General features: G+C 51.1%; 1 protein-coding gene across 2 annotated transcripts in view; it reads right to left on the reverse strand.

Moving 5' to 3' along the window:
- LOC135197288 (integrator complex subunit 1-like) overlaps positions 1–15,170 on the reverse strand; it is a 58,720-nt gene that overhangs the window by 16,514 nt on the left and 27,036 nt on the right. For both annotated transcript variants that reach the window (XM_064224421.1, XM_064224420.1), the window contains exon 2: positions 257–435. In XM_064224421.1, coding sequence (XP_064080491.1) covers positions 257–435 — 179 coding nt within the window. The remainder of the gene's footprint in view (positions 1–256; positions 436–15,170) is intronic.

The raw sequence follows: 15,170 nt of genomic DNA on the forward strand, positions 1-15,170 counted from the left end.
AGCTAAAACATATTAAGTCAGTGTCCAGCAGAACAAACACTGTAACAATTAAGAATGCTTCCTCAAACTGATATATTACAGTAATGTAATCTACAGAAAGAACATTTGTTACTGCCTTAAGTCATCTACCTTATTCATGAAAAGGTTTGATAACTTAAAGTAATTCATAGCCCAATTAGGACATCAAACTGCTTAAACACAAGGTAGACGAATGAATACTATAGCTCAGGTAGAACATGATAAGCTGAATAAATACCTCTGCAGCAACATTTTCCCATTCTTCACTCAGCAAGTTAACCATATTATCACCAGCTATCTGTTTTGAAACACCTGGACGTCCAACTGCAGACGCACCTCCCAAGCCTGGCTTGGGCTTTTTTCCAAGTAACCCTGAAGAACCTCCACCGCCATCTCTTCCACGCTCTCCTGATGGCCCTGAAAACCATGACAAACATATTAAATGTGATATATAATAAAGATCTAGGAAGTCTATAAAATCTATGGGACTGTTAACATTACCAGTAGAGGCCATCAATTGTCTTGTGGCTACTGTGCTTGCATGTTCAATGTCAACCTATGAGTCTTAGTTTCAATTTTAGGTTAATCAAAGGCCTCAAATCATGTACTACAACTTGGCAAAGGCTGTTTCACCTAAACTGGAATGAGCTCGTATGAATTGTCACTGCAAAAGAAAGCAGTGAGTGGTGTTGACTGTTAGAATTTGTTCTGACTGTGACTCCTTTCTGAACTTTTCAACATTGCACAAAGTTTTAAATATGGAATATAAATGTTGTTTTGTTAAGATAAAATCACACTGTGATTTGCCTGGTAACGGTGTTCACTGCAGACCATACATCTATGGTCAGGAAGGTACAAGGTTTGAAGCTCACTTCAGATTCTACAGCTGCACTGGTAGTTTAGAATAAATCAGATTACTCATGCTGCAGTTGCTGAACTTGATGTGTCAAAGTAGACTTTTTGCTGGGAAATGATGATTATCTCATTTAGAAAATAACAGTGCTCAAATCAGTGGCAAAGAAAAAGTGGAAATTGAAGAGGCCAAGTTTGGAAAATGTAAATAAAGGTACAGTAACTGAAAGTGTGGGTGGGTGTCTAGAGATTTTAAACAATGTTTCCAAAGAAACTTTTAAGGATCTGGTACCTGACTAAACATGTGAAACTCTGACTGACAAGATCTGAGGTGGATTCTGCCTTGTACTAAAATCATTAGTGTTTGCTGGGCTGCTTACTCTAAACTAAGCACTATCTTGATTTATATTCACATAAATGAGAACAATTCACAAAATTTTTCAGACCCCTAAAATGGAGCTTCTACTCAATATACTGTGCGTTGCTAGTGGGATACAAAAGAAGAGAAGTTTGAGAGATAGGGAATATTGCCCGGTTAGGCTAAGCTGAGCGATGGTTCTTTCAAGGTGCGTTCTTGTTGGAATTTGTGTCCATTTTTACTTTAAACCATTATTCTATTTTGGTCTTGCCCTAGACACCCGCTATCTACCTTAACTTATGGGGCTGGGTCCTTGCCTAGCCAGGGGACCCCAAGGAAACCCTAACCTAACCGGGTGGTCCTTACTTAACCGAGGGGGTTTCGCCTAAAACCTTCCTTTTGATAATTTTCTGTATTTTTGTCTCTGGTTTGTGCTTGTGATATTTATATACCCTATTTTGAATATGTTTTTACATTCATTTCTAAAGGGCTTGTATTAAACACAAAGCCCATTTTGCACACAAACTGGTAATTACGAAACCAGAGAGGTGCAGTAGTACGTAGTCTCTATTTCATCTCTGCAAAGTTTTGATTAGTGACTCACAGGAATAATCTAGCATGCAACTACCTAGATGATTCTACAATAATTTTACCTTACAAAAAAATACAGCAGGAGCCTATGTAACATACTAATCACATCTCGAACTTGAAAAATGACAATTTGTCTAAAATTGCATTTTTCCTAACTATACAAACCTGAGGTCCTTTTACAATAGGAAGGTACTAGCGGCAGCTGGATAGGTCGTAAGCTTTCGAACAAGGGGTTCGGTAGTTAACTGCTTGTCCGACAGGCGCGCGCGCGCGACTGGGAGGTAAACAAATCACTTTTGCTTTTGGCCCAAGCAAAAACTGCAGAGTGAGGGGTGGCATGAGGTGGGGCTATGTGTAAAAGGACCTCAGGTTTGTATAGTTAGGAAAAATGCAATTTTAGACAAATTGTCATTTGTTCCGACACGGCATACAAACCTTCGGTCCTTTTACAATAGGAAGACTCACTTCTTGGTGGGAGGAATCTGAGTCTTTTGTGAACAGACTGGTGTTCGCCCAACCTTGGAAGCCTCCCTGGTCGTAAGAGCGAGGGAGGGATCCAAGCCTCTGTCCGATTGATCGGAGTGTGCACCGCAGGATCAATGGTCAGACCTCTGGACCGAGTACTAAGAGAGAGGCATGCGTATCTCTTCGTACCAGCAATGTAAGAACTTGTTCCTGTACAGGAGCAAATATAAAGTCATGGGTTTGACTCTTGTAGGCATCCACTTCCCCCCTTGTAGAAGGAAGTGTGGATATTCTGCTCCTATCCCTAGTGAAAGGGATAGGATGGGGCTCTGTCATATAGCTCACCTGCATCTCGTCCTCATCCAGCGTAGTGACGACCGTGGCCCCTCTGCCCACAGGTAGAGGAGGAGGAAAAGATGGGAAGAGAGAGCCAGTCACTCACTCACTCACACATCCATCCACACAGTCACACCAGGACTCGATGCTGTTCAGCCTGCGAGGGTCTGGGTTAGCTACACAACTTGTTGAGCAGCCACCACGGGTCCCAAGGAAAAGGTATCCAAGGACCTGTGGGCAATATCCCGAGGTAGAAGGACGTAAAGGTAGTCTGGTTAGACCAGACCCCTCCTTCAGGACCTGCGCCCACGGAGAAGTTCTACGAAACGCCAAACGAGGGGCCAATACTTCTGACTTCGTGAGCTCTCGGACGGGACGTACGGATGTCGTCACTACCATCAGCCTCATACGCCCTCCTGATGACCTCACGCAGCCAGAATGAAAGAGTGTTCTTGGATACTTCTTTCTTGGTGACCCCGGTGCTAACGAAGAGGCGTCGACACTCAGGCCTGAGGTGTCGAGTTCTCTTCAGATAGCGCCGTAGCGCCCTCACAGGACAAAGCAGCATCTCATCCGCATCATTATCGGTGAAGTCCAATAGGGAGGGAATCGTGAATGACTCGAACCTGTCGTCAGGGACCGCCGACGGTTTCTGAGTCTTCGCAACGAAGTTCGGGACGAAATCGAGCGTCACGGATCCCCATCCCCTGGAGTGTCGTACATCATAGGAAAGACCATGAAGTTCCCCTACTCTCTTCGCCGATGCCAGGGCCAGCAAGAAGAGGGTCTTGAGGGTCAGATCCCTGTCTGACGACTCCCGGAGTGGCTCGAACGGTGTTCGAGTCAGACTCCTAAGGACGAGAGTCACGTCCCACGCAGGGGGCCTGAGTTCCCTGGGTGGGCAAGACCTTTCGAAGCTTCTCATAAGCAAGGAGATCTCGAACGAGTTCGAGATGTCCAACCCCCTCAGTTTCAGGACGAGCGCCAAGGCGGCTCTGTATCCTTTGACTGTGGGGACTGAGAGGAGCTTCTCTCGGCGAAGAAAAACGAGGAAATCCGCTACCTGCTGAAGAGTGGCTCTGAGAGGAGATAGACCCCGTCTACGACACCAACCACAGAAGACGGCCCACTTCCCCTGGTACACAGCTGCAGAGGACTGACGGACGTTTCCAGCCATCTCTGTTGCTGCGCTACGAGAAAAGCCTCTCGTTCGCAAGAGATGGTGGATAACAGCCAGCCGTGAAGACGTAGGGACTGGACTGCTCGGTGGTAACCGCTCGACGTGTGGCTGGGCGAGAAGGTTGTGCCAAGGGGGAATCTCTCTCGGTTCTCTGCGAGAAGAGCCAGCAGGTCCGGATACCAAATGGCCTGTGGCCATTTGGGAGCCACCAGGATCATCCTGAGATTCGGGGTGACCAGTGCTCGACTGATCACCTTGCGAATCAGGCTGAACGGGGGAAAGGCATAGGCGAAGAGGTTGTCCCACGGGTGTTGAAGAGCGTCCTCTGCAGCTGCCCATGGGTCCGGCACGGCCGAGAAGAACACCTGGAGCTTCCTGTTGTGCCGGGTGGCGAAACAGATCCACGACTGGTCGCCCCCACAGGTCGAAGAGCCTTTCCGCCACGTCCTGGTGTAGAGACCATTCGGTCCCTATCACCTGATCCCGACGGCTGAGCGTGTCTGCTACTACATTCCTCTTCCCTGGAATGTAGCGTGCCGACAGCTCATTGAGTGTGCCTGAGCCCACTCGTGCACCTGCCGAGTCAACTGGTACAACGGGAGAGACCACTAGGCCCCCCTGTTTGTTGACGTAAGCCACCACCGTGGTGTTTGTCGCACATCAACACCACTGAGTGTCCCATCAAGCGGTCCTGAACTCTTGGAGAGCGAGAAACGCTGCCTTGAGTTCCAGTACATTGATGTGAAGGTGCTTGTCGTTCTCGTCCCACACTCCTGAAGTCAGCAACTCCTCCAGGTGTGCGCCCCATCCCTCGGTCGATGCGTCTGAGAACAGTTGCATGTCCGGGGGGGAGTGCGGAGAGGCACTCCTCTTAGAGGTTCCTGTCGTCAGCCACCAGGCTAGGTCCTGCCTCACCTCCTGTGTCAGTGACACTGGAAAGCTTGGGGGATCCGTCGCCTGCGACCAACTCTCCTTTAGTCTCCACTGAAGAGACCGCAGGTGAAGACGCCCGTGAGGGACTAACTTCTCGAGTGAGGGGACAGGTGTCCGATCACGACTTGCCATCGCTGAGCTACCTGTTCCTGCCGAGACAGGAACTGGTTGGCTGCCTCCCTGAATCTGCTGATCCGCGAGTCTGCGGGGAAGACTCGCCCTGCTACCGGTGGTCGATCAGCAATACCCAGGTACTTCATCCTCTTGCTTGGGCCCTCGAGGATCGGACTTCTCGAAGTTCACCACGATCCCCAGATCGTGACAGAACTCGAGCAGTCGATCCCTGTCCTGTAGCAACTGCGAGCGGGAGCTCGCCAGGACTAACCAATCGTCGAGATACCTCATCAGACGTATCCCGTGCGAATGGGCCCAAACAGACACCAGAGTGAACACTCGCGTGAACACCTGTGGGGCGGTTGAGAGACCGAAGCACAGTGCCCTGAACTGGTACACCGTCCCGTCGAGGATGAAGCGGAGGTACTTTCTGGAGGACTGATGAATGGGTATTTGGAAATACGCATCCTTCAAGTCCACTGAAAGCATGAAATCGTTCTCCTGATGGGAGTCCTCAGCACTGAGCGTGCCGTTCCTTTCATCGTGAACCGGGTCTGGCGAACAAACCGGTTCAGGGGAGAGAGATCTATCACGGGCGCCAGCCTCCCGTAGACTTTTCCACCAGGAAGAGTCGACTGTAAAAGCCCGGTGACTGATCCGTGACGATCTCTACAGCTCTCTTCTCAGCATGGTCTTGATCTCCTGTCTCAGTGCTACGTCCTTCGATGACCCTGGAACGTACGACTGCTGTTGGACCGGGTTGGAGGTGAGGGGTGGCCGAGATTCGAAGGGTAATAGATATCCCTCCCGAAGGACATCTACAATCCAGGTCTCGGCGCCGTAGCGCTGCCAAGTTGCCCAATGGCTGCCAGGCACCCCCCCACTTCCGGCAGCAGGTGAGGGGGAACGCCGTCCCTAGCGTTTCCCCCCTTTCTTCGACTTCTTCCCAGAGCCTCCACGGATGAGGAGGGCTGGGAGGAGGGCTGGTTACGGCTCCCCTTGCCAGAAGTCGAAGAAGACAGAGTCATTCCCCTGGGGCTTCGACGCAGCAACCGTCTTAGCCGTCGAGGAAGCGCTAGCCGAGCTCTTAGACTTGGCCGCAGTCCGAGGTTGCCAGAAGCCTTCGAGACTGCCTGGTGAACCAGACGGTCACTGTCGTCAGTGCGCCGTCTGTCCACCGCAGCGTCCACCATCTCTCCTGGGAAGAGAGACGTGGAACTCCGTAAAGGTCCGTTGCGAAGTCCCAACGCCGCTTCACGCCCGGTCCGCTCTGGAAACCCGAGTAAGGACAGCGTCCCTTCGTCGGAGAACCAGGTTGGCCCACAGGTTCACCGTCTGGTGGGCAAGGAAGGAGATGGCTCTTCCCCCAGACTGGCAAATTCTCCTGAAGGCCGAGTCATCTTCGGGAGAAATTCCCCCGGAGTTGGCTGCGACCTTAGATACTGTGAGGGACCACAGATCTAGCCAGGAGACGGCCTGGAAAGCTGCCATGGCGGTAGATTCCCAGGCCGAGTGCCTCTTGCTGCGAGAACCACAGGTTCTCGGACAGGAGCTGTTGCAGAGACACACCACGGAGTCAGCCTAGCTAACTCCGGGTTCACCTGTTTGGGACGGCATCTCGGGTCTTCAGATGGCACGTAAAACCGCCGCTGTCGTAGCAGAGGAGGTGGAAGCAGCTTGCTCGACCTGCCAGACTTGAGTGAACCGTCTTGTCCGGAGACAAGCGATTCAACCTGGTCCAGCACTGAGTCCGCAAGCTCCGAACGCGGCAAACCCACCCCGTCGGTCTGGTGGGTTCCCTCTTCGGGCCCAGAACGACTCGAGCCGGGACGTGGGCTCGGATGGTGGGGAGCGGCGATCCTTCCCGAGGTCGTTGTGCTGACGAATCAGCGCAATAACCTCGGCAAAGTTCCTCTGGATCTCAGGAGTGACTGCATCCTGCGGAGTCGGACCGTCCAGTCCCTCAAACAGGAGCACCTCCCGAGACCCTCCTCCCTCAAGGAGAGGAGCAGCGGACAGCCCCCTCTCGGTCTCTCCAACCACCTGTGCGTACGACCTGGCTGGTCCGAGGACCGAGCCTGGTGCGTATGACGACGTGGGCGGGATCCTGGACGGGGCGCACCCCTCACCGATCACTCCTCAATACCTCGCCCCTCCCGGTGTAACCCGAGGAGGTTGAAGGTATGGGAGAGGAAGACCTGACGCTCTCTCCTCGCTCGCTGGTAGAACCAGCGGGCTTGGAGGACTGCAGGCGATCGCCAACCCGCGTGGCGATCGAGCTGCAGACCTAGTCGAGCCGTCTCGCTGTGGGGGACGGCTGGACCGAGAAACAGCGGCCCCGGTCTCGTGTGTCAGAGGAGCTGGTGCTGGTCGCCGTACCCGATCGCTCTCTGTGAGAGCGACGGTCAGGCGACCGGCGAGCTCACTGTCACGGTGAGATCGGTGCGTATCCTCACGGTGCGTCAGTTCGCTGGTACCAGCCGTGGCTGGTGCCGGCGGCGAACGGGGGGACCTCTTCCCAGCCTCAGCCCGTGGCCGGTCATGGACCGTCACGTCCGCCCGGGTAACCAGCTGCTCGCCACGAGAGCGAGAGCTGGCCTGGTGAGAGTCGCGTGAGCGGCTGTCACCAGTCTTCCGCTCCGTGCCGTGAACCTGACGCTGAGCGGACTCAGAGGTCTGGTTCCTGGCTGCACGGTCGCTGGTAGGCGACCGTACACTCGGTACCTCTCGCGAACGAGCGGCCGAGCCGGACCCTGCTGCTGTGGCCGAACCACTGACAGCAGGTGAGGAAGTGCCGGTGTTAGCCGGCACCCCTCTGGTCCCCGTAGTCTTCTTCCTTGCGGGAGAAGAGACGGGTCCTGCTCCCGAAGGAGCAGGGCGACCAGCGGAAGAACCCCCCGTCTCACCAGAGCGCGACGGGCCCTTAGAAGTTCCCGAAGGAGACTTCTTAGGGGGGGGGGAGGCGACCTTCTTCTTCTTAGGCGGGGGAGCCTTAGAAGAAGAAGGAGAAGAGGCGGCAGACGACGACGACGACGAAGAAGACGATGAAGACGACGACGACAACCTTCCTTCCTCTTCTTCTTCTTCTTCGTCAAACTCCTCAGGAACCGACGTCAGGTCTGTCATCCAGGACGGAGCCGGGGCTGCTGTTGCCGAAGCAACAGGGCCCGGACGTACCTGTCCGAACAGACCAGCATCGGGAGCCGGCAGGTACGGCAGACTGTGTGGGCGGTCCAGATGGGCGAACCAGTGGCACAGACGTCCTAGGTACCGGTGGGAGGTCCAGGGGCGAGCTCTTCGGGCACATGAAGTCCGGTCGCGGCAGCACGGCAAACCCAGGTGGCGGCATCACACTCCCCCGAGTTACGGCGACTGGCCCCTGCACCGATGTAGTAGGTGTTACAGAGACCGCGTGCTGGGTGTACACCAGGTGAGGAGGTGAAGCGTAGCCGGGAGTTGTAAGGGTCGTGGTGGTGGTCGTGACCGTTGCATGGGTGACCGCCACGGAGCCAGCGAGATGATAGAGCAGCCCCTGGACACTCGGCACGCCCTGCAGCCCCAACGATGCCCACACCTGTCCGAGGTCATCCTTCGCGGCAACCGCACCTGAGGAGGCAAAAGTCGGGTGATTAGAAGGATCCTCTACCCGCTCGCGCGAAGACGAACGGATAGAGGACCCAGAGTACAACTCTACGTCAGGGTATCTAGCGCGCCCTCCTCCACACTCGACACGTCAGGAGAGGAGAAGGACCTAGACACCCTCCCCGAAGGGGAAGGCGCGAGACGTGGAAGTTGAGCGGGCGGCAGGAAAGAAGACGAAGTGTCCGTCACCAAAGGAGTCGCGGGAGAGCTTTCCGACGACTCCTTTGCAGGCCTTCGCTTCTTCCTGCCCTCATACAAAGTCCACTGCGCCTCCGACCATTCATTACATACATCACAGGGCTCGGCTCGGGTGCATTCGCGCCCCGACACCGAGCACAAAATATGAGGGTTAAATCTCCCGGGAACGATCGGAACTTCCCGCATTTACGCCCTTCGATACCCGGGCAAAGTCTCCGTGGGGTAGCGAGGCGAGGAGATTCCATCATAAATAGATAATTGATTGAAGCAATTAATATGAAAAGAGAGAATGATTGTACTTACAATAACTCTTTCATACACAATTACAACCAAATACTCAGAAAGCAAACGACGAGAAGCGGGCAGAGAGCGTCGAACACACACGTCCATCCACTGCGAGGCCGAAAGCAAAAGTGGTTTGTTTACCTCCCAGTCGCGCGCGCGCGCCTGTCGGACAAGCAGTTAACTACCGAACCCCTTGTTCGAAAGCTTACGACCTATCCAGCTGCCGCTAGTACCTTCCTATTGTAAAAGGACCGAAGGTTTGTATGCCGTGTCGGAACAATGTCATTTTTGTATGTTTAAAAGTGCTTTGAATGTTTCTGACATTTGTTTGAGCTGTTTGCACTGCAGTTGTACTCTAATGTCAGCACCACCCCCCCCCCAGAGTGCCACAGTAATTAGAACATATCTCAGTAACAGTAAATTTGTAATAGATAATATATGTGAAATTTTAAATAATATGAAGTTTTTATGATAAAACAAAGTTTAATGTATACTTACCTGGCAGATATATATATAGCTATATTCTCTGTTCCACCTGGCAGAAATTTTCAAAACTCGCGGCAATCGCTAGTAACCTATTAGTAGTTCAGGCCACCACCACCCCGTTACCGTGGCGCTAGCGCTAGGAACCGTTCCAATTGGGCCAGATTTTCTCTGAACCATGTCCCCTGAGGGGAGGCGGTGGGAATTTAAATTATATATACCTGCCAGGTAAGTATACATTAAACTTTGTTTTATCATAAAAACTTCATTTTAATGTATGACACTTACCTGGCAGGTATATATATAGCTGATTGACACATTTGGAGGTGGGTCAAGGACAGCAACATTCTTAGAGTATAAAAATATTATTAAAATATTATTAAAACTCTAGGTTCCTTACCTGCTAAGGTAGCTGACTTGATAGGTCCTGCCTCTAAGCCTGCTTAACCTTAGTAGCTCTCAACAGGAGTGTCCTGTATGTTGAAAGAAGCTAAGACTGGAACTGACAACTGGACGTGACCAATGTGTTGACAGATCCTTACAGCCCTCTTATGCCACGGCATTCAAGCTAGTAACATATCATTTACCTGAACTACACACACACCATACACCATAATACTAACACGACTGAGAAAAAGTACCGCACCCTTTTCTCAGACGACCAATAAACACAAACACCATCACCTAATCAACTAGCTTAAAAGAAGGTTATGGGGTAGTATAACTCCTTTGCCCAATACTGTACCCGAGGACACGTATGGACCTAGCGTCTGACAATTATCGAAGGTTGTCTGAACGTCCCTCAGATAATGAGACGCAAATATTGAATTAGTTCTCCAATATGTGGATTCAATGATTTCCTTGAGGGCTAAATTCTTTTTAAAAGCTAATGAAGTCGCCACTGCCCTGACTTCATGAGCCTTCACCTTCAAAATACCAAAGCTCTGCTCTTCACACACATATGAGCCTCTTTTAATTAACTCTCTCATGAAGAAGGCTAGAGCGTTCTTCGTCATGGGTCTAGTGGGGTCTTTAACTGAACACCACAGAGCATCAGACTTCCCTCTGATAACTCTTGTTCTTTCTATATAACATCGCAACGCTCTGACTGGGCAGAGAACTCTTTCTTCGCGTTATCGACCAATTCAGCTAGACCCAAAACTTCAAGGATCTTGGCCAAGGATTAGATGGATCCTCATTCTTGGCCAAGAAACCTTCTTGGAATGAACACACTGCATTGCCATGTCTCCATCCAACCTTCTTCGATATGGCCTGAAGCTCACTAACTCTTTTAGCAGTTGCCAATGCTACTAAAAAGATCGTCTTCTTAGCAAGATCCCTCAGAGAGGTACTCCTCTAACGGTTCGAATTTGCTAGAAGTTAAATACTTCTTCAAGACCACATCCAGGTTCCAAGCAGGTGGCCTGCCTTCTGATTGTTTCTTCGTCCCAAACGACCTAATCAGATCTCTCAAATCTAAGTTATTCGAGATGTCTAGATCCCTGTGTCTAAACACTGAGGTTAGCATACTCTTATAACCTTTGATTGTCGAAACTGACAAGTGTAAATCCTTTCTCAAGTAAAGAAGGAAATCTGCGATTTGGGTCACAGAGGTACTGGATGAAGACACTTTCCTGTTCTTACACACTTCCGGAAGTTGTCCCACTTCGACTGATACACCGTGATTGTGGAGGTTCTTCTGGCTGGCGCTAGCCACTGCACTGGCCACCACCTCTCTAGAATATCCCCTCGCTCTGACCAGACGTTCGATAGTCTGAACGCAGTCAGACCCAGAGCGAGGGTATTCTTGTGAAACCTGTCGAAGTGGGGTTGTCTGAGTAAATCTACTCTTAGAGGAAGAGTCCTTGGCGTATCTACCGTCCATTCCAGTACCTCTGTGAACCAACTTTGGGCCGGCCAAAACGGGGCTATTAAGGTCATCCTGCTTCCTTTGCTCTCCCTGAACAATTCTTCATCACTTTCCCCAGCACCTTGAACGGAGGAAAAGCGTACAGATCTAAGTTTGACCAATCCATCAGGAATGCATCTACCGCCACTGCTTCCTGGTCTGGAATCGGAGAGCAATATGTTGGTAACCTCTTTGTTCTGGCTGTCGCAAACAGATCCACTACCGACGGCCCCACAACTTCACAGGCTCTGGCAAACCTCCATGTGCAACGTCCACTCCGTCGAGAGAAGTTGCTCTCTCCTGCTCAACAGGTCCGCACCCACGTTCTTCTCTCCTTGTATAAAACCTGGTGAGTATCACGACCTTTTTCCTCTTCTGCCCAAAGCAGAATTTCTTTTGCCAGATTGTAAAGGGGAAAAGAATGAGTTCCCCCTTGCTTCCGAATATATGCCAGCAGCCGTGGTGTTGTCCGAGTTGACCTGCACTGTCTTGTTTCGAATCAACTATCTGAAGTGCTTCAAAGCCAAGAAATTGCCCAAACAGTTCCTTCCATGTTTATGTCCACTTGTTTCGTCCTATGTTCCAAGTCCCGACACCTCTTGGGGGGAGGGCATAATGTCGCTCCACACCCGCTCGTCCGACGCGGTCGAGAAAACAAGACGAGGTTCTGGGTTATTCTGCTGAAGCGACATCCCTCTTGCTGACCTGCCTGGACGTTAGCCACCACTTTAATCCTCCTTTATTCGGTCGGAATCAGGACAACTGGAAGGAATCGGTGGTTGCGATTTTCTTGCCATGAAATCGTTAGGAAAAACTGAAGAGGTATCTGTGCAGTCTTCTAAAGAAAATGGAAACCTCTCTAATGAAGAGAGTGTGCCCAGTAGAATCATCCACTCTCTTGTCAGAGCATCGGTCTTCCTTTAGAAAAATCCTGCACCGTCTGACTGCATTGGGCTGCCTTTCGGGGGACGGAAAAGCCGAAAAGTCACTGCCGATATCTGGAATCCCCAAATAAACTATCTGTTGTTGGGGACTCCAAATGCGGACTTCCCATATTCAATACCAGACCTAGGTCTTTTGCTAAGTCCAATGTTTGACTCCGTCCTCCAGACATTGATCTTCTCGCACTGGGATCTTATCACCCGTCGTCAGATTACAAAGACACTCTGATCCCTCTTAAAGTAGCCATCTGCCCATTGGACATCATCTCTGAATACTTGAGGGCTGTGCCAAAAGCCGAAGCATCAGGGCCTTTGAACTGAAACCCTGTCCGAATCACAAACCTTAGATACTTGCTTCCTGGATTGAAATCGGATATGAAAGTATGGTCTTGTAAGTCCAGAGCGCATCCAGTCCCCTGACGTACGCTGCCAGTACTGAATCGTTCGTCTCCAATAGTTGAACTTAGGTTTTCTTTCTACGAAAAGATTCAGTTTTGACTTACATGTCCAGCACTGGCCTCAACCTCCCGAGGAATTTGAAACCAGGAAAAGACGGTTGTAAAATCCCGGAGATTCGTGAATCCAGAACAGTTCATTGCCCTTTCTCTAGCATGAACGCTACTTGCTCCCACAGAGCCTGCTTCTCTTCTCTAAATCGTTGTAATTCGCCCACGAGGGCTCTCGGAGATGTTGCGATGAGGAGGTTCTTTTCACGAAAGGAATCTTGTATCCTTCCCCGAGCTACGGTTGGGCAGCCCAGGGATCTGCCTTCATTTGTTGCCAAGACTTCCACAAACATTAAGTCTGGGCTCCACTGTCGTCTGGAGGACAGAGTCCATTCTAGAGGGAGTACTTGGCTCCTCTTTTCGCGGGCACTCTCTTAACCCTTAAGGCGGGTCGATGCGAATGTTTCTTCTACGAAAGGCCTGTTGCGACGGTGCTAGTCTCCCTTTGGAGTCTCTTCACCAACTTGGTTGGTAAGAAAACTCTTAACCGAAGACGAAAGAAGATCTTGAGTGGACATTTCTGCGAAAGGGATAGAGCTAATCCCTAATCACCTATGAAGGAAACAGCCTGTTTCGAAAGGGGATGAGACATGAATCCAATTTTGAGAGTTAGGAAAAACTCCTTTTGAGGCGAACTTAACAAACAGCGATCTCTTCTTAAGAACTCCTGCTGTGAAAAACGAAGCCAGCCTCATTCGTTCCGTCTCTAAGAGCCTTATCCATGCAGTTATTGACATAATGCTCTTAGCTTTTCTAAGTCCTGCGAATCCTCTTCTCCTACGGAATTCGCTAGCGCTCCCAAAGACCAATCGAAGAAATTAAAGACATTCGAATAGTTCCTAAAAAAATCCCTTTAAATAGATGGTCAAATTCCGAAGTAATGTCCACAGACCTTGGCTCGACGTAACGCCTGTTCTGCGTGAGCTGTCCAATATTATGGAGAAGTCCCCCTTGGAGGAGGCAGTACTCCCAGGCCCTTAGACTTTCTCCAGTAGGTACATACTCCTGATTTAGAAGCTAACTTAGCTGGCGGAAAACCAAACCCCGAGTATTTTCCCGCTTACTTTCTGTCCTTAATCCAGTCATTCACCCGTTGAAGGGCTTTCTTCGCCGAAAATTGACATCGTCATTTTCAGGACGGAGGACTTCTTGGAGTCCTAGTCTGGGAAAACTGTGATAAGGGGGATAACGGAAGCGTAGGTTTAAACTCCCCCTCAAAACAGCAATAAGACGTGAAGGCAGAACCTTATAATCTGAAGAAGGTTCTGTATCTTTCTTCAATTACTCGCCAACTCTTCTTCTGCTGACGAACATATCTTGCAAGTCGTCATCGTATTGACGCTTCATGACCGGAATAGCGTCCTGCCTGCCTGCGTCCTGCGGGCTAGCGACGGCATCGGCGTCCTGCCTGCCCTCTCGAGTTCTTGCCGCCTGCTCCTGCGGGCTACCGATAGGTCTGCGTCCTGCCGCCTCCGATTGTCTGCCGCTGCGTCAGAGTCCATCTTAGAAAAGCCTGCTTCTGTCGCCTGCGTCCTGCGTCCAACCATTGGTCCCGCGTCCTGCGTTTTTGCGTTGCCTTCTTCGGAAATACATTCATCCTAGCGCCAGTTCGCCCTGCGTCCTCGGCGAATGCGTCGCTTGTTTCCCTTTGAGAAGACTTAATGGGAAGGAAATCTCCTTACGCTCGAAGATGGTTGTTCAGTAGCATCCCAAGACTTCACCAGCACTGACCAACTTGGACGCATTCTCCCGTAAGAAATGCTTCGTACCATCATCCGCATGGTAGACGAGAAGGATGAGGATTTGCGGAGGACTGCGAACCTAAAGGAGAGCGATCCTGTACTCCCACCCGACGGAGAAATACGAGGGGAGGAACATAAGAAGATGGAGGCGATTCTCCCATGGAATACCCCCTGCGAGAAGGACGTATATCACCAGTGCGTCCTGCGTCCTCTCTAGTACGAGAAAACCTTTTCCTCTTGATCGGCACTGCGTCCCCTCTTCCGAGGATGACAACACCTCAGGGACTACTCCATAGCCTCACTGTCTTGGCTGTCTCTCGAGAGCAGTTGGACGCCTGAAAGTCCTCTTGAGCGGCCGAGAAACCACGCATAGACGGTTTCACGCTCGGAAAGTCGAACCTTCCCGAGGACGCACACTTCCCAGTCTACGCCTTTTCTGCGGCGAAAACTGCAACAGCTGGGAACTTGCCAAAAGGACTGTTCGAAGGGACGCTGACCGTGACCAAAACCTCTCTCGCCTCCCTTCGACTGTCGAACATGGCCTTCTCCCCTTGGGTCTGGAGCTTGACAGAGGTCTAGGTCTAGGAGCACGAGAGAGACGATCAGACGCCCCCCTC

This window comes from Macrobrachium nipponense, chromosome 18, assembly GCF_015104395.2.
Source record: "Macrobrachium nipponense isolate FS-2020 chromosome 18, ASM1510439v2, whole genome shotgun sequence".
NCBI classification, from domain to species: domain Eukaryota; kingdom Metazoa; phylum Arthropoda; class Malacostraca; order Decapoda; family Palaemonidae; genus Macrobrachium; species Macrobrachium nipponense.